We start from the raw sequence: 18,076 nt of genomic DNA, 5'->3' as shown, positions 1-18,076 counted from the left end.
TGCGGCATGTTGATGGCAGACATCGAGAAAAAGGTGGACGAATTGCTGAAGGCTTCCAAGGCCTCACAATTTACTGCCCACAGCACCTGTCAAGTTACGATTGAACAAGACCAAGACCAAGACCAGGAAGTCAAGAATCAAGCTAGTGCTTTATAAAGGTGTCCTTACATTACATGACAGCAAGGACAACTCCACTCAGCAGTCTTCTGTTTACACCATCATAGGTTTGGGAAAATCACCAAGAACTGCATCCCTAGCTGCAACTGGAGAAAAAATGAGCCAGGTGACCACCTAAGAAACTTATGGTGGCTTTTACAATCTCAAGAGGCACCAACTCCATCATGCTCTGCATTGGTGATTGTTTTCACTGTATTAATAGAAGATGGACAGTATCCTATGCCTAGTAGACACAAACATCATCAACATATCATCATATGGCCACCAATACCTCACTCTTCAACTACTAGGTAAGATATACCGGATGGAGTTCTTTGTTGCCAACATCCAAATTCCCTTGCTCTATACCAGCTTCCTTGGACACTTCGGCTCAGTGTGAATGCTGCTCATCACTACTATCTGGACCCAGCATACTTTCAGATCGCACCACTCATCACCAGTCATAAGTAACAGTCTATCTCTTCTGTAGTTCCTACGGGTCTCCACACTCTCCAGTAGGAGTTTCCAGGCACCCTAAAGCCTGAACTCAAACAGACTTCTGGGGCCCCAGCAAAGCACAATATACCACCATATAAAACCAACAGGCTCCCCTCCCCCCGTCTATTCAAATTCTGCTCTCTGCCCCAAGAAAAACTAATCATTACAAAAAAAAAAAGCCTTTAAGGGCCTTTGCCACAAGGCCTTTGGCCCCTGGTCTTCACTTTCAATGCTAAAGAAAACAGGCGGATCCTGGTATCCCTGTAGAGACTACAGGTGACTTAACCTAAAACTCGAGCCTGACCACTCTCCATTGCCCTGCAAGGCAGACATCATCTCTGTCCTAAATGGACATGAAACTTTTCCAAGTCTGACCGATGAAAGGATACTTCTAAGGACTAGGCCACCAAGACAGTGCCCTGAAAACAGTAATCATCACATCTTTAAGGAACTTCATTTTCAATTATGCTACCTTCAGCCTCTGGAACTCAGGGGCCACGTTCCTGAGGTTGATGGACAACATTCCTGGTGACCTTCCTTTCTACATCTTCATCAGCAACATCATTTTCCCTATGAACCCAGAAGATCACCAGAGACATATCAGAGCTCTCCTTTCCCTACTCTGTATTAAGGGTCTGGTAGTCGATTCAAACAAATGCATCATCAAGGCCTCCACCATTGAACTCCAGGGTCATCAAGTCTTGGCAACAGTGTCAGCCATCAGGAAATACCCAACTCCAACTATCATATGAGGCCTCCATGAATTCATAGAAATGGTAATCTATTACAACCAATTCCCGCCAAACATTACACAAATCATGGCTCCCTCTACCACACCTTCAACAGAAATACCAAGACCCTAAACTGGTGCCCTGTCCAACAAGGCGCCCCCCAAAGCTAACAAGAATGCCCTAGCATCCACCACCATCCTGGTATTCCTTAATCCATAGGACAAAATCACTCTAACTATGCACCCCAGCAGCATCACCACAGGGGCTGTAATAGAACAGTCAGCCGGAAGCCCCAACCCTCGGCTTCTTCAGTACAAAACTGGACCCAACCGGGGGTAAGTACAGCACTTCTCACCATATCCATAAGCACCTGAAACTTCAGACATTTATATAGAGACACACCCTCTACATCCAAACAGGCTACCAACAACCAAGATGCAAGTTCTCCTTCCCCTGCCAAAAATGCCAGCTCTTGGCCACCACTGAATTTGGGTGCACCATATGACGTTGCTGGCAGGAAAAATCAAATGGCAGACGCACCATCCAGAATAGAAGTCAAGAGTCCAGCGGAGGAAAAAATGTGAAGAGCTTGTCAATGCCCAACTCTGAGGCCACCCTAAGCCAGAGCCTATTGCACCTCCATAACAAATCTGCAGTGGGAAAATGCTCCTTACAACAACATAAGACATACCTTAGTCTGGGACACCACCTGACCCCCGTTGTGCCAGCCACTCTTCAAAGGAAAGTATTCAACCTCGTCCACGGACTTTCCTACCCTTTGGAAGATAACTGACAAATTAGTAACACAAAAATTCACTTACAATGGATGTCAAAACGTGGTTCAAACAGTGCCTTTAGTGCCAAACAAGGAAAATAACCCATAGCATGGGCTCTGGCACTGGAGAATTTTGACGGCCCCTTGCAGCGACATAGTAAGCTCCCTTCCCCCATCCAGTGGTTCCAAATAACCACTGACAGGCTAAATCCTGTTTACATGGAAGTCGATGAGGCCCACTTGTCACCCTATCCAAGTCTGGACATCAAATCCAACCACCATAAAAACTTGAGATGTCACAGCATCGTTTCTTGTAAATAGCAACCTAATACCTTGTCAACATACTGAAAGACATGCACATAGTAATCTGTTCTGTAGCAACTTAGTACCGTATAAACATTTTGAAAGGCATCGACCTAGTGAAGAGTTGAATATTTTATTACAATTCAAGCTATCTTTAAAATGTATATTAAAATGAATATATCATTGGCACTTTATTCATAGTAACGTATAGTCATCGATGACAACTTACATACTGTTGTATTTTTTTTTTTTTTTTTGTCCCTTTTAAGGAGGAATCCTGTAAATCTTCGTAAGCTATGCCGCCAAAATCGGGTTTAGTATCCAGTTACAACAGCCAGTCTGGAAACTGCCCGGAGTTCACACGTTTACCTGTCGCTAGTTTGCAGTCCGCATGCCTGGTCAAAACAGGTAAACTTTTAAGAATAAAGGGGTTAGGGCTGCTCTATGAGCAACAGCCCGTGTTGGCATAACGCCTGCTTAATCATAAACAAAAATAACAACAACAAGAATAAAGCTATCTCACTCTGAAAGAGTTGACATGCATGGGTATGCAACTTGATTTTAACGTAACATGGTCTCTCTCTCTCTCTCTCTCTCTCTCTCTGTGTGTGTGTGTGTGTGTGTGTGTGTGTGTTTTTCATCCAACGAAGGGGAGGTCGAAAGTCCGAATACCAGTCTGCTTGATTTATACACGATCTTATGCATTTCTGTACATGCAAATAAAAGCTAGCGTACAGTATACGTGTCAAGGAAGATAGAGAAGCGGAAATTGTGGACATGCTGATAATCAGGAGGTAGTGATGATTCATAGTTTTAAGTCAGCAAGCAAGTTATTGCTACCCAAACCTATACTGCATAATTTTTTTTTATTTCAACTAATTCTCATATAAGTAATGTCTACGAGGACACTGAGAAATAATTTTATACACAAATTCGATGGGTGTATGTTTTCTCAAAGTGAGTATAACATGAATCTAAATTTGTGCTGCCCTTTGCATTTTTCATACAACATTAACTGATTCACGAAAATTTTAGATTAAAAATGGGACAATTAATTTATAGTCAATTGGGGATGGGCTTTGGCCTTAGTGCAGCGGACACTCCCCCCGCAAAGCATCCATGCCTGAACACCTCCCGAGTTGAGATTATTCGTTAATTTTACTTTAATTTTTTGTATTTTATATATATTTTAGTAGTGCAAAACAAAACGACCTACACGAAGTTGTACTCAGATAGACAACTCGTCAAACTACCGATAAAAATTCTACTGATGCCACTTTTTTTTTTTTTTTAATCTCTCTTCCGCTGGCAATGTGTGTGTTATGAGCTGCCCAGGACCAAATGCCCTTTCTGGCATATGACTAGCTTGATCTAGACGGCGACAAACTTGTCAAACTATTCAAAATCTCTCTCTCTCTCTCTCTCTCTCTCTCAGTATTTTGACTGAAGATGGTTTGTGCACAGACCAGAAGCTTATTTTCTCTCTTAATTGCATAGGCGTCTAGCAAGCCGTATCAGTGATCTGCTTGTCTTGGAGGACAGTAGGTACAGTGCAACAGGGTCGTATACTTCAGTGTATGTCTTCCATCGTATCCAGATATTTACCGTTGCTCTATTGCTGCTAAGCTGCTGAGCAATGTCATTCATCGAAACAGGGACCTATGCAAGCTAAAGATTGATGACCTTACAAATGATGTGCGTTCGCCTGTTTTCCATGAAGAAGACTATAAATCTATTCAGCTTTACACTACGATATCTCAGGTGAGTTAACAAAGCTAGCTTAGACCTAACTATCTGCAAGGTGATTGCACAAAACATATATTTTGGAATGATATTCTCGGTAACATTTGGTTGGTTAAGGTAAAAAGAAAGGCAGGTAGATCACGAATAGTTTCAATGCATATTTGAAGGCTAGTCTAATTTCTTAAAAAGAAAAAAAAAAGTTACTTCTAGTTATTAAACAAGAGCAGCTTGGGTGCGTTACCTTCCAAAACGTCTAGTTGTACATTACACAGAATGGTTACTCTTGGCCTTCTTGGAACTTATATATAGGCTACCTATAATATTTCCCTACGCGCAAAAGGAAAAGAACTTAAATGACCCACTAAAAAGTACAAAACAAATTCCCAAGACATGGATACACTATGAATACTAATAGTCAACCACTGATCAGTTTCGACAGTCATGAAGACGAAGGACCTGCGTATAAAACACGATAATATTATTCTCTTTTGGATTTTTATCAAAAGATTTTTTGATTATGCTTTATTAAAATACTCTAAAAAGTGAAAAATAGATTTTTTGAGACATACCAGGATTTTCTTACAGTTAATCATGTCTACAAAAATAAAAGCGCGGGTGCCAAATATGGAAGGAAATGCTACAAGAAAAGAAATGTATTTTTTTTATTTCTTGCAGCATTTCCTTCCATGTTTGGCACCCATGCTTTTATTTTTGTAGGCAAGATTAATTGCTGGAGAATCCTGGTGTGTCTCAAAAAATTTATTTTTCACTTTTTAGTGCATTTTAATACATCTTAGTTTTGAAAGAAATTGTAACCGATTTATGATTGTAGCTATTTACCGAGTCAAAGAAGTTGTGAAAAATCCGAAGAGTTTCATACAAATCCTGAGATACTGGGAGAGGTCACTGTAGGGTCACGGGTCACTAGAGGTCACTGCTGACCTACTGATCAAGTGAGGTTGTATTATCACCGGGGTTGAGTAATCATGCAAAATTTCAAGTCCATTGGTTGAAGGAAACAGGTAAAAAATTGAGTTACAAGATTTGACCAAGACAAACTAACAAAGAGACAAAAAAGCAAACTAAATAAAAGCGTATAAAAAAGGGACATAGTTATGGGAAGAAATCGTACAAAAGACTAAAATCACCTCTGCAGAAAAACGAAAGCTGTTGTCCACAACTAAAGGGGCCATTTTCACTGTGTCAGTTGTCTTACATGAATGGGGACATGTACTGCCCAGCAAAGGAAATTAGGAAAAATTTCGAAAAGGAGGATTATTCAGTGATACATACAACTGGACCAATGTTTTCTTTCCACAAAGGAAAACTTCGCTACTCAACCAGCTTTTAAGAGAGATTGGTCTGACGTCCCCTGCTACCTCGAACCCATGATTACTTCTCTGTAGGGCCACATTATCCATCAAACCACTCTGAAACTGCAGTTTAGTCTCTCAGACAACAGCAATTATTACACAGTGTATCCAGTTTGATGGCCTAGGTATATAAGATGCGGTAAAATCTGGTTCACTCACCATAGCCTTGGATTACAAGCTTCTCAAACTTCAGGTCAGTTGCGACTAGCAGGAGGTTATCCAGCTGCTTTGTTTGCCCTTTAATTCATTCAGAGTACCTTCTTCGCCATAACAGAATTACATAACTGTCTCTGCATGCTCACTGACCTTGCAGCACTCAGCTGATACTTTTACCTACATTACTCTGTTACAGTTCTCTGAAATTTCTGCAGGAACTCTGACGCCAAGACTGTATATCGTTCCGTAAGATTATATTTTGGTTATATTCAGAAAATATTCACATCCTTGTAGTGATCAATCAATTTCCGCAACTGATCCTAAAAGTACTTCAAATTCAATTAGGAAAATGAAACAATAGCCAGACTGGGAGAACCAAAGGACAAGGACAGGCAGGCTGCAAGCTATAAAGTCACATTTGTTATTGGCAAACTGATCTCTTAATAACATTCCCACTTTGAAGTAACTGGACCTGAGGTCTATCTAATTAAAGAGGTATAGTAACAGACTTGAATCAAATAATAAATTTTTTAATATTTTAGCAATATAAAATTACTTTAAAGAGTTCTTACAATTATGATGGATAGGGATAAAGAATCCATACTGTTGAAAATTCCAGGTCATGGCTGGTTAGCCAAATTATGGATGAAAAAAATAATAGATAAACAGTAGGCAGAGGACGGAGAAGCTCTAGGCAGATGTTTGGGCACTCGGTCATTTTTCATAAGGAAAGCCACTTGGAGGCTTAAGTTCATTGCCACATGTACTTATACCTAGGGTTGCCATATCGAAGGGCAAGTGTGTTATTTTATAATTATATATGTATTCAGAAGATGAAATCTAATCATGTCGAACAAGCCCACAGGGTCCATTGACTTGGAATTCAAGCTTCCAAAGAATGGCGTTCATTAGGAAGAAGTAAGAGGAGGTAAAGGGAAACAGAAAGAAGAGATCTCATTTATTAGAAAAGAAAAAATAAATTAATAAATTAGTAAATAGATAAAAATGTATTAAAATGCAAGAAGAATAGTGTTAGGGTAATAATGCATTGGATCTTCGCTTGAACTTCTGAAGTTCAAATTGCACGAGTATCCTAAGGGATGTTGTTCCACAGTCCAATGGTGTGAGGAATAAAGGACCTCCGGAACTGAGAAGTTCGACAGCGAGGCACATTTACTGCATATCAGGGCTGCTGTTCAGCGAATCTGGTTGCTCTCGGCAGATAAAGGGGATCAGGGATCAATTGGAAAGTGAAAGATCTCTGTTAAAATACAACTTATGAAAAGGTGAGACCTTAGTTGCTGTTGCCAGATGCATGCAATTCTCAAGGAGTCTGTAAGAATTATAAGGTCAAAACATTTTTGAAGAATACCTGGGAAGTTGTGTATGATGAGTTTTTGAGAAAATTTTGAGAAAATAACAGAAGGATTGGTGAGATAGAACAGAGTTGGTTTAAACTAGGAAGCTGTTGTGAGGGCCATTTGTTTGTTATAAAACAGGCTTATGAGAAGCTTGAAAGTAAGAGGAAAAACTGTATGACATGATGAACCTATAAAATCTTATGGTAGAATCGATAGAGAGGGATTCTTGAGAGTGTTGAGTATGTAAGAGCATATAAGACAAGTTACTAAGAGCGGTTTAAAGTTTTTTCATAACGGAAATGAATGTGGACGGAAGACTAATCTAGTGTAAAAGTGTAAAAACGGGTTTAGCAATGGTGAACTATGTTTCTGTAGGTGTTTATTATAGTTAGCGATATGCTAAAATGACGCGTGAAGTTAGAGAAAGAAACTCAGAGGTAGGTACAAAGCTGTTGGGCTGAGGGCAAACAAAACAAAAAAATAATCGCGAATCTTTGCGGGTGATACATTTCTGTTAGGAGATAGTAGAGAGAATTTGCAGTCATCTTGAGAAGTTGAAAGCATTTGGAAGAGGAAAAGGTCGAGGGTCAGTGTTAGCAACAGTAATGTTGTTCGGGTAAATAATAACCAGTAAGATGGAACAATGATTTTTTTATATGAATTCTGAAGAATGGAAATGCAGTAGTTGATCTGTTTAGGTGTTCAAGTGTTAATGTAATAGAAGGTGGTAGGATGAGAAAAGAGATAGTCAAAGAATAAATGAAGCAAGGAAGGTAGCAGGGTGTATGTGAAAGGTTGAGAAGATATGTCAATTGTTTATGAAAGCCAAGTTGGAACTGTAGGCAAGAGTTGTGGAACCAACTCTCTTTATAGAAGAGAAGCCTGAATGCTGAATACAAATAAAAAAAAATGTTTGAAGGTGGTGCATGGACGTTTGCATAGTGTATGCCTATTGCACAGAAGAAATGAAAGGGTTACAAGAATTAGTGTAGGTGAGACTAATTACTTTATTTCGAGGTGGTTTGGTAATGTGGGAAGAACATAGGATGATAAACGGATGTTGGTAATAGGTGTATAATTCGTAAGTCTTATGAGTGAGAAGTAGAGGGTGAACTAGAAAATGCTGGGTAGGTGGTATGAAAGAGGTATTGGAAAGCATAGCCAGGAAGCACCAGAATATGCAAGATTGATATGAATGGCGCAGTGTATGTGAGAGCAATAGACCATAGTACAGTGTATTGCTGATGACCCTTCTGCGTTATGTATAAGAAGGCAATTGCTTGGAAGTTTTATGCACAGCATTTATTCCCCTGCAAAGTAAAGAAAAATCGTTGGAAAATTGGAACAGCTGAAGACTTGAAGACCAGACTGCAAAGTTGTGTGAAATAGAAGAATAAATCTGGTAAATGAAATGTAGAAAACAAACATGGTACAGACATACAATTACAGCTTGCAGTTATTATCCATGTGAATGATTTTCAAGTTTTATCGAGTATGTACTATAGGGAGGTTCAAAGTCACGATAAAAGAAAAGTCTATGATAATTTAGCGTAAATGAAGAATAATTTACAATAGAATATTTTAAAATTATAGATAAATAAAATAGCAATTTGCATAAAAGTCAGCCAATAAACCATTGCATTAAGTAATGTTGTGCAATGAAAGGAACGTGGCCAACGACACTCCCTCTAACGTACCGTTACACTGATCACGTGATCTTACCATCATCAGCTGACGAATGTAAACAAAACAAAAACGAAGAAAGGCGTTTGAGACCAGCAACGCAAACCACACTATTTTAACGTATTATGGTAAAGTCTAGTATTTGAAAGAGGAATGAATAATGCCTACACAGCTACACCTATCCTGGAAAAGCTTCCCCTGCAGATTGAAGCTCTTACTGCGTATGGTGAGGATCAGCTTATCCTTGGAATTGGCCCAATTTTGAGTCCTAGTGTAATGCAATGTACTCATTATTATTGCACATTGGCTACCTATTGCAAATTGACTTACGCGATGGGTAAATGGAATAATTAAAGTAGGAAAATGTGCTAAATATCAGGACGGATATTGATAAATGTATAATTAATCAGGTTCTCACTAAAAACATGAACTAGGGTTTACTGGCCAGCGTAGGCTTAACTTTTTTTTTTTGGTAGGCTAATTCTAGAGGAAAAATCCTGCAGAGTGCCGTGTTTAATACCAGCCCCTCGGGGATGATCGCTAAACCATGAAAAACAGAATATTCCTTAGTAAATCTAAGTAAAAGCATGGCCTATTACCTTGGAAATTGATTTTCCCCATACTTGGAGTGTTGCTGATGAAGGAGGTGGTGGTGTTTATTGTCAGTCAGTTATTATTAACCTCACATCTATCCAACATGGTTGGTGACCCAGTATTTCTAAGTATTAGCCCCGCGCCTGTTTTTACCTTGGAAACTGGTTTTTTCTACACTTTTATGGCTTCTGATACTGGCAGTGCATTTGTTTGTTGTCGGCCAAATGGAATGTCCCTTCGCTGTGTTTAGAACTGGCCCAGGGGTGTGCGGTACCCACACGTTAACAAGTTATTGCACTTGCCGGATGGGATATGAACTTCCAAACAGACGTACCCGTGCTCTGTCTTGTGAAGATCGCTTATGGAAACCCCTTGTTGGATGGACTTCAGGGGTTAATTACAGGTTAATTACATTTGTGCGACACAAATTGAAGGTAAATCCATAATTAACCAAAAAACTGTAGAAAAAGTCAAGTTAGAAGGAAATCGCCGCTGCGGAGCTGCTACTAAGTTCTACCGGTGACCCTTTGGGAACAAGGAGTTTTGGGTGGGGGAAAATGTTGGGAGAAAGACAAGACCGCTATGTTATTGTTATGGAATGGTTCCGCGCATGCGCAAGTCATTAGGGAGTTATATATTCAAGAAGGGATTGGCCAAGGAAACCTATTATAAAAGGAACTATACTAACCAAATGTACCTTGACCTAACCTAGCAGGCTGTGTTACTTAATTAGGGGGCTCTGCGCCCTGGTCCCCTGGTGAAGGAAACTACACTTTTTACCAAAAGCTCCCCAATAACACTGCGCATGCTCGATAGCATTCCAGGATGGTCAGCATACAACTTCTGCGGTTAATTACAGGTTATTTACAGTCAACCGACAAAAAATAACCATAAATTCTTGATAAGCATCCTAAATACTAAAGGAAAATCAATTTCCAAAGTAATAACCCCTTGCAGAGTTATTGCTTAGTTCTACATATTCCTTAAATTGGCTTTGTAAATTTATCACACCTGTACAGGCAGTCCCCGGTTTACGACGGGTCCGGCTTACGATGTTCCAAGGTTACGACGCTTTTCAAGTATATTCATCAGAAATTATTTCCCGGTTTACGACGCATGTTCCAGGGTTACGACGCGTCGTACACCGATCCGACGGAAGAAATATGGCTCCAAAACGGCAAAATAATAAAAATTTGGAGGTTTTTTTTTATGAAAAACTCAATAAAAATGTAGTTTACATCGTTTTCAATACACCCAAAGCATTAAAAGTAAGATTTTCTTAGGATTTTTGACGATTTTCGACGATTTTTCGGTTTACGACGATTTTCGGTTTACGACGCGGCGTAAAAACGGAACCCCCGTCGTAAACCGGGGACTGCCTGTACTGCATTACATAGGCTACACCTTTTTCCACACTGTTCATTCAAAAACTATTATTACTAAGCAATATCTCTGTGCAAAGCTCTTCTGTAGAATTACCCTGTCACTGGTAAATTTTTACTTTAAACAATAATAGCATTCTTGGTAAAACTGCCAACTACTGCTGTGGCATGATTCCCACCTGTCGTCTTTTGTTTGCTTATGTTTTTACGTTTATCCTCAAGGACTAGTACTAAACATGGTGCCCATTTTGGATGTAAACTGGCAGTATTCTGCAGTTTTACTACATTTCAGAGCTGAAAATGAGATTTACATATGTTCTAAGATGTGCTTGTTCCAACAAGATATACAAACATCTGTCCTTTACGTTAGGATTGTTCCGACATGAAATACAACTATCGGTCCTCTACATTAGGAATTACTTATGGCGAAGCTGGACACGGCTGTTAAACTCTTGAACAAGGTGGTTAGGCAGTAACTACCGTCAGGTAGGCGGGAATACCCGCCTGCCCAAATGTAAACATTCCAGTTTGCTGTCGGCCAGTCATGCGTTGCAGACGTGTTTTCGGATCTCTTCGCCTGACTGTTGTTAAGCTCTTTATTATCCCAGTCGGATCTTTCTGTATTTTGTGTATACAGTGGTACCTCGGTTTCCGACGCTAATCCGTTCTAGAAGGAATGTCGAGATTCGATTTTGTCGAATTCCGAATCAATTTCGACCATAAGAAATAACTGAAAATGGATTAATCCGTTCCTGACCACCAGTCACTACTCCAACCTTGTCTTTTTATACAAAACACTACACACATTACAATTAAATAAGTTCAGAGTTAAATAACTTACCTTATTAGAAGTCTTCTTACAGTTTTAAATGCATACTGTATCAAAAAAAAAAATTGGCCTACCAGTGGTAGACCGAAAGGCCAGGCTAGGCTAGGCAGCCCATATGCACGCCAGAATGTACTGTAACGGTACGCACAAAAACTGTTGTTAATGATAAATACAATGAAAAACAAGCCTGGTCATTACATTAAATTAATAAAACAATATTAAAAATAAGCCAAATGTACTGTAGAGTCTGTTATAAAAATTAAGAAAACGTCTTAAGTTACGCCGCATCGGCAGCTTGTGGCAAGCGGATGTAAACAAACCAGAGTGCCATCCTGGTGGCGATGACGCGGTATTACTGTAATTACATAAACATTGTAAATGTTCAGGATTGTATTAATTTATGGTAAATTCCATTCAGAGTCTACTGTAAGTGATTTTAAATGTGCGTGGGAAGAACGCCACCAACAACGCCAACTAATAGCAAGCGGCGTTTACAAACATCATATGGACTCGGATCGTATTCTTTGTTTACAAACATCATATGTTTCCCCGGCCGAACCGGTTGGAAGACCGGGGTTCCACTGTATATTGCGTGTGTTTGATATTTATTAATACAAACCCAGGATTTGTGATAGCCTTGCATAAGCCGTCGTTCCCCTGTGTCTGGGTTTGACGGCCGAGGGTGTATTTAGAGGGGCGTAACCGAGTAGTAGAGCTTCTCTTCCAGTAGCCCTTTATTTAGATACTGAAGGCATTCCCCTGTACGTTCAGAGATATTAGATTGGGACGTAATATCTTCGCTCCTCTACATTGATCGCGATGTAAGAGTTCGCTCCCCTTCTTGGGCTCCTGCCCTCCATGTACAAGGGAATGACTACTTCCTTTCTACTTGTGCTGAGTGTTGTTTTCGCCACCTGTACCATAGAGAGTTGCGAGGGGGATGGGGGTTTGTGGGTTTCATTGGCAACTTTTGCTTCCACGATGCCCTTGGTGGCCTTCCCTCCTTCCTTCTCTCTCCCTGTAGGTTCTTCCTTATCTCTCCTTCGGTAGAGATCTCTCTCCTTCGCCCTCTTCACTTGCTCGTTGTGTGAAGACTGTGAGGTGGGGGGTGCCATGGGCGGTTGGGCAACCTCCTCTGAGGGGCCTCCTCTCACTGCGTAGGGCAGTTCCCCTCGAAGCGGGAGAAGTCTCCCTCTACTAATCATTTTTGCTTTTTCTTTCAGGTTGACAGTGAGCATTGCAGACAGCAGTAGTTGGCTGGATATTTCAGTTGGGATATCTTTGTATGAAGGAGTCCTGATGTTCATTCAGTGTTGCTTTAGGATCGACTACAGTACCTGGTTGGAATGGCATAGTTCCACATTGGGATTGTTCCGACTCTGTTCCCGCCCATGTGGATTGATCGCTGTCATTGCTGGCCTTCATGTATGCTGTGGCACTGCCTCTGGCGTATCTGTGGTCCATCTGCTCCTGCTGTTTCATGCGTTATGCTCCTGTTGACTCAATGACAGTTTCTGGGCGGCTCTTCCTGGTCTCCTGCCTCAGCCGTCCTGATAGTTTCTGTCGCTGCTGGTGACTTTCTTGTGATGTTCCTGGCTATTGCTGTAGCCCCTGCCTTCCGAACCACTTCCGTAGCTCCTGCATCTGCTGTCCTGATAGGGCCTGCTGTTCTCCTGGTGGTTGTGTCCTGGGCCGCTTCCATTGTGATCCTGCCTAGCTGCCCTAGAGGTTACGATGTTTTGTGTCCACCATCCTGTAGAAGATATCGGAGTAAAGGTGAAGGAGGTTGCTGTGTGGAAGTAGCTGCCGTCTTCTTCAACTTATTCCCTTGTCCTTTGGACAATGGCCAAGACCTTTGGGTCTTAGTCATCTCGGCTTGACCTTGAGTTCATGCCAGCCCCCCACGACTCCTAAGAAGTCCCAGGCTTCGGAAGAAGATCGCAGAACACGTAGCCCTCTTCTTCCCTTCCAGGAAAGTGCGCATAACTGTCTCTTTCCATCCTCTTTTCCATAAGGGAGGAGGGCGGAAGGGAAGAGAGAAAGAAGTATCGACCAGGAAGAAGTTCTTCTATTGCGGATGCCTGGATGAAATGATACTTATCGAGTCTCTGGAGCTGGCAGCGACATTGCCGAGACCTGGGAATGGATTCGTTCAGGAGAAGTATCTACTTCCCTCAGGTCTCGGCAATTCTTTTCATCAAACTTCCATCCTGCTTCCTCTCCCGTGCTCCCGATTTGGGAAATGCCAGCCCAACTAGAGCTAATCGTCTTGGTATCCTGTCATCTTGCAGAAGCTCCCCCATGGTGGAGAATGGAGGTCCGCTTCCATTCCTCCATCCTTCTTTCCTCTTCGAAATAAGATGAAAGAGTTAGGCTAATGCTTGATTGAAGGAACCTTCGAATATGCTTGCATATTCCCCTCACATCATGTGTCTACTTCTGGATTCACCGATCGAGGAATAGGCACACACCTGTAAGCCAGATACATTCCCGGTGGGGATGTATTGGTAGGCGAGCTCGGCCTCGGGGTTGAGTGATCGGGACAGAATGTGCTCTTCACTCTTTTCCTAACGAAGATTCACGTAGAGACTGCTCGACTGAGAGATCCCTACCGTCTTTCTGTTGCCTCCGTGCACAACAACGTCGGTAGTTTTCTCGCTCCTTCGTACCAGACCCATGGGCCGCTGCAGTGATGCATTCTGTCTTTTTGGGAAAAATTGATATCTGCGTTGTTCCCTTGTGACCCAGTCTTCTATCCGAAGTAGCCTTCTTCTCCTCAGTCGAGATTTAGGTACAGATGAGAAGCTTCTTTGGTCTTGCTTCCCAGGGAACTGTTCCCTGGGTGGCATGTGACTCTAATTTAGGGTTCCTGTCCCGTGCTCTGCACGCGTCCTTATGAGAGTCGTCGGATAGAGATGTACACTCTTAGGACCACTCTCATCTCACTCCGGCCTTGGCGTAGAAGATGAAAGAACAGGTGAAGGGATCAATACTTCGACTCCTTCTCAGATGTCATAAGTGGACTCGGAATCCATCGGCTTCTAATGTAGGGTTCAAGTCCTTCTTGTTCCCCTCCTCCTTGCACTTTGTATCGATGATCCAGATCAGTCATTGCTTTGTCCTATTAGGGAGCTGTGGTACTTTCCGAAAAGGCTCGACATTCCTAACCTGGATGTCATCGACGTTTTCACTGGTACTGTCTCTCCCAAGGAAGAAGTGTCTAAGGACACATCTTTCTCCTAGCTTTGTGAAGCGATTGAAGGAAGTATTTGGCAGCTGGCGACGACGATACCAATACTTTCCACCCGAGAGCTCACAAAGTTAATGGCTTGGTCCATCCCTCGCATTCCGGAAGTTTCTGTCAGTCTGGAAGCAAGATGTGGTCTCTTAGACCACACTCTTGTTTTCCTGTGGTCTTGCCCCAGACCCTTGGAACCTTTTTTCCTTGGCTTTGTAGTGGCTGCTCAGCAAGTTGTGTTTTCTTACCTGGCTCCTTCAAGAAGACTAGTAGCATCTCACCTAAGGTGTTGGTGACTGGCCTCTCTTCATCCTCCTTCCCCGTCCTCCTACTTCTCTTTGGGATGAGAATAGAACTCGAACCAGTACTTGCTGGATCTGGCGTCTGATGTGGTAAGACTACACATCAAGCACCCGTTCTATTTTTCTTCTAGAATCATAGAAGCAATTCCGCTCCTTCTTCTAGCAAGGGAAGGAAGGAGAAACTGGCAATAAGGGAAACCCTATCTCTGGTTTTCCTTACTGCCTCCGACTCTTAAGATTCTTCCCAGCCTATTTCATGTGAGTTACGTTTCCTCACTCATGTGAAAAGGTCCAGTATCTAACGTTTGATCTTGCAGTTCCTACACTCTGATCAATATGTCAAAGGCGCGGTACTCCTCCTCGCTCTTTCGACCAGGAGGAGTAGCCCAGGTGTGCAGAACTCCAGTCAGTTCAAGAGATTCACTCAGATTCCTCCCCCAACCAGTGAGTCTTCCTAATGTAAAGGACCAATGGTTTGTATATCGTGTCAGAACAAATCACAGTGTTTGAAAGTAAATTGTATTTTTCCTAACTATACAAACTTGAGGTCCTTTACATTAGATTTTATGCCCACCTCATGCCACCCCTCAATCTGAACCTGGACCAAAAGGCAAACTGGAATGTTTTCATCCAGGCAGTCGGGTATTCCCTCCTACCTGATGGTAGTTACTGCCTAACCACCTTGTTCAAGAGTTTAAGGGCTGGTTCCAGCTTCGTCGTAAGTAATTCCTAATGTAAAGAACCTCAGGTTTGTGTAGTTAGGAAAAATACAGTTTACTTTGAAAAATTGTGATATTTAAACTGCCTTGAGAGTTGAAACCACAATATAGGCTATGTAATTACTTGGTAAGTATATATAAAACTTTATTTTATCATAAAAATGTTATTTTTCTCCGTGCTTGAATAAATAATGACAACCATTTCTTTAGGAAACATATTTAATAATTTGTTTTCCAATAGGGATAGATTCATTGTTTAGCATTATTCTTAGTGCATGAGGTACATACTGATATTTGGCAAATGAAAAACTCAAGTGCGTGTGTTTTGATAGTTGGTAAATATTGTCCTGTGTTAACATGGGACTAAGGTAATTTTAAAGTGTGAAATGTCTTTCTGGAATCCAGTACCAATTTTAGTTTGTAATTATGGTGCTGCAAATAATTTTTGGTTTGATGCTTTTGTTACAGAGGATAACTTAGTAGTTGGTACAAGGCAGGGTCATCTGCTTATGTATGCTGTGACAGAAACCTCCCAAGGAAGATGGGACGTGTCCCTCCTGTGCTCTAACAAGAATTTCTCAAGAAAGCCAATCTCACAAGTTCAAGTTGTTCCAGAACACCAGATCATTGTATCATTGTCAGGTGAGAAAACAAGTATGTATTGCATGTTCCAATGAGGCATTTTGTTTTATATTTTATTTTGGTTGTTATTTATAATTTATAAAAATTTTTCTTTTGGTTTTTTGTTTTGGATTTGAAAATTTTTAGAAAGAAGTCAGTCGTTCTGAGGTGTTTTTCAAGTGTTATACCAATACAAGGAAAAGTTCTTAGATGCAATGAGAACATGCCAGGTATGTTGATACTGTAGATCTGGTCTTTTCATAATGTCATTTCTTCTATTGTAGCCATTTCATAGAGGCTGTCTGTTGTTTCTAGCAAATAGTTTGCTAGAAATAGTTTGTAGCTGTAATGCATTTCTTATGCTTCCTTTTATAGTTCTCAGAACTGCAATTATCTGTTTCTCTAGATGCTCTTTTTAATGAGATTGCCAGCTTAGTATTAGATATATTGCTAAGAAAATGTGATATACTACATGTACTAGTGTGAATTAGATTGTATTTCAGTAGATTATTATTAATGTTTCTTTAGTTAGCATGCTTTATGCAACTCAACAGCATAAAAATAGTAATTGTATTATAATTTTCACTTTTACCAGACAGAATAGTATTATCATTGTACATTCACTGTGAAAAGACTAGTGTGAGGTAGAAGCTAGCATGACTGCCTGTGAACTTTGGATGTTGTATTTTGAAATGTGATGTAATTGAATTCTTTGTATATTTGGTGTACATGGATACTTTATGAATGAGCTGTGCTTGGAGGCTTTGTAAATATGTGGATGGGTGTTTTGTAAATGTGACATACTTCATGTGCTAGTAATTATCATCATGTTGTGTGCACTGTGTGCTTGAATTGCCATGTGTTTTAGCCTTCTTCTGTGGCATTTTCCATGATTTCTTGGGGCATTCTGCAGGTCATCATCCTTTGATTATGGTACTTACCAGATGTCTGACTAAAAGTTCCTCATCCCCTTTAATTGTATGTTCATACCATTTCTGTCCATATGTGCTAGTGCGAATAAATTTTCATAATTCATTAGATTATTAGCTATGTTGCCTAGTCAGCATCCTTTATATAATGTTATTTTAATATGAAAACTCACTTTTACTATTTGTATTGGTGGTACTAAACTTATGCACTTTAAAAAGGATAGCATGTGGTAAAAATTGGTACAGTATGACTTGCGGTAGATGTTATAGGAATTGATAAACACTCTGTATTCATGAAGTGGATATTATGAAGTGTGTCACTCTGCTAAATTCACATTAGAGTGCCTCTTAAAACAGCATAAATGGTTGAATTTATATAAGTAACTTACCAAGTAGCTACATAGCTATTACGTTTCATTTATCGGCAGCTTAAATTTGAAAATTCGCAGTAGCGTTCCAACATTTTAGTGTAGGTAACTCTCCCTGCCCAGTTTCAGGGAATGATAGGTACAACGCTGCTAACAAGCCCAATTCATTTCCGCCGGTTGACAGCTTAACATGGTTGTTGACGTCAGCTTTCATTTGATTTAATATAATTCACTGAATGGTTTTCATCGTTTTTGGTGAAGTATTCTTTGTCTTGGTAGCGATTGTGCTAATTGTATTAGCTTATTTAGTTTGGA

The 18,076-nt window shown here is 40.7% G+C and overlaps 1 protein-coding gene across 2 annotated transcripts in view; it reads left to right on the top strand.

The window, feature by feature from the left end:
• Positions 1 to 8,777: 8,777 nt before the first annotated feature.
• LOC136825347 (vam6/Vps39-like protein) overlaps positions 8,778 to 18,076 on the top strand; it is a 151,869-nt gene continuing 142,570 nt past the window's right edge. Inside the window, exons 1-2 of one of the 2 annotated variants that reach the window (XM_067081603.1) lie at positions 8,778 to 9,005; positions 16,312 to 16,497. In XM_067081603.1, the coding sequence (XP_066937704.1) occupies positions 8,933 to 9,005; positions 16,312 to 16,497 (259 nt within the window). In that variant the 5' untranslated portion in view covers positions 8,778 to 8,932. The remainder of the gene's footprint in view (positions 9,006 to 16,311; positions 16,498 to 18,076) is intronic. The other variant, XM_067081608.1, reaches the window with a different exon arrangement.

The sequence above is a fragment of the Macrobrachium rosenbergii genome, chromosome 3 (assembly GCF_040412425.1).
Source record: "Macrobrachium rosenbergii isolate ZJJX-2024 chromosome 3, ASM4041242v1, whole genome shotgun sequence".
NCBI lineage: Eukaryota > Metazoa > Arthropoda > Malacostraca > Decapoda > Palaemonidae > Macrobrachium > Macrobrachium rosenbergii.
The sequence above is the reverse complement of the archived record's forward strand: the minus strand, read 5'-3'. Positions and strand labels throughout refer to the sequence as shown.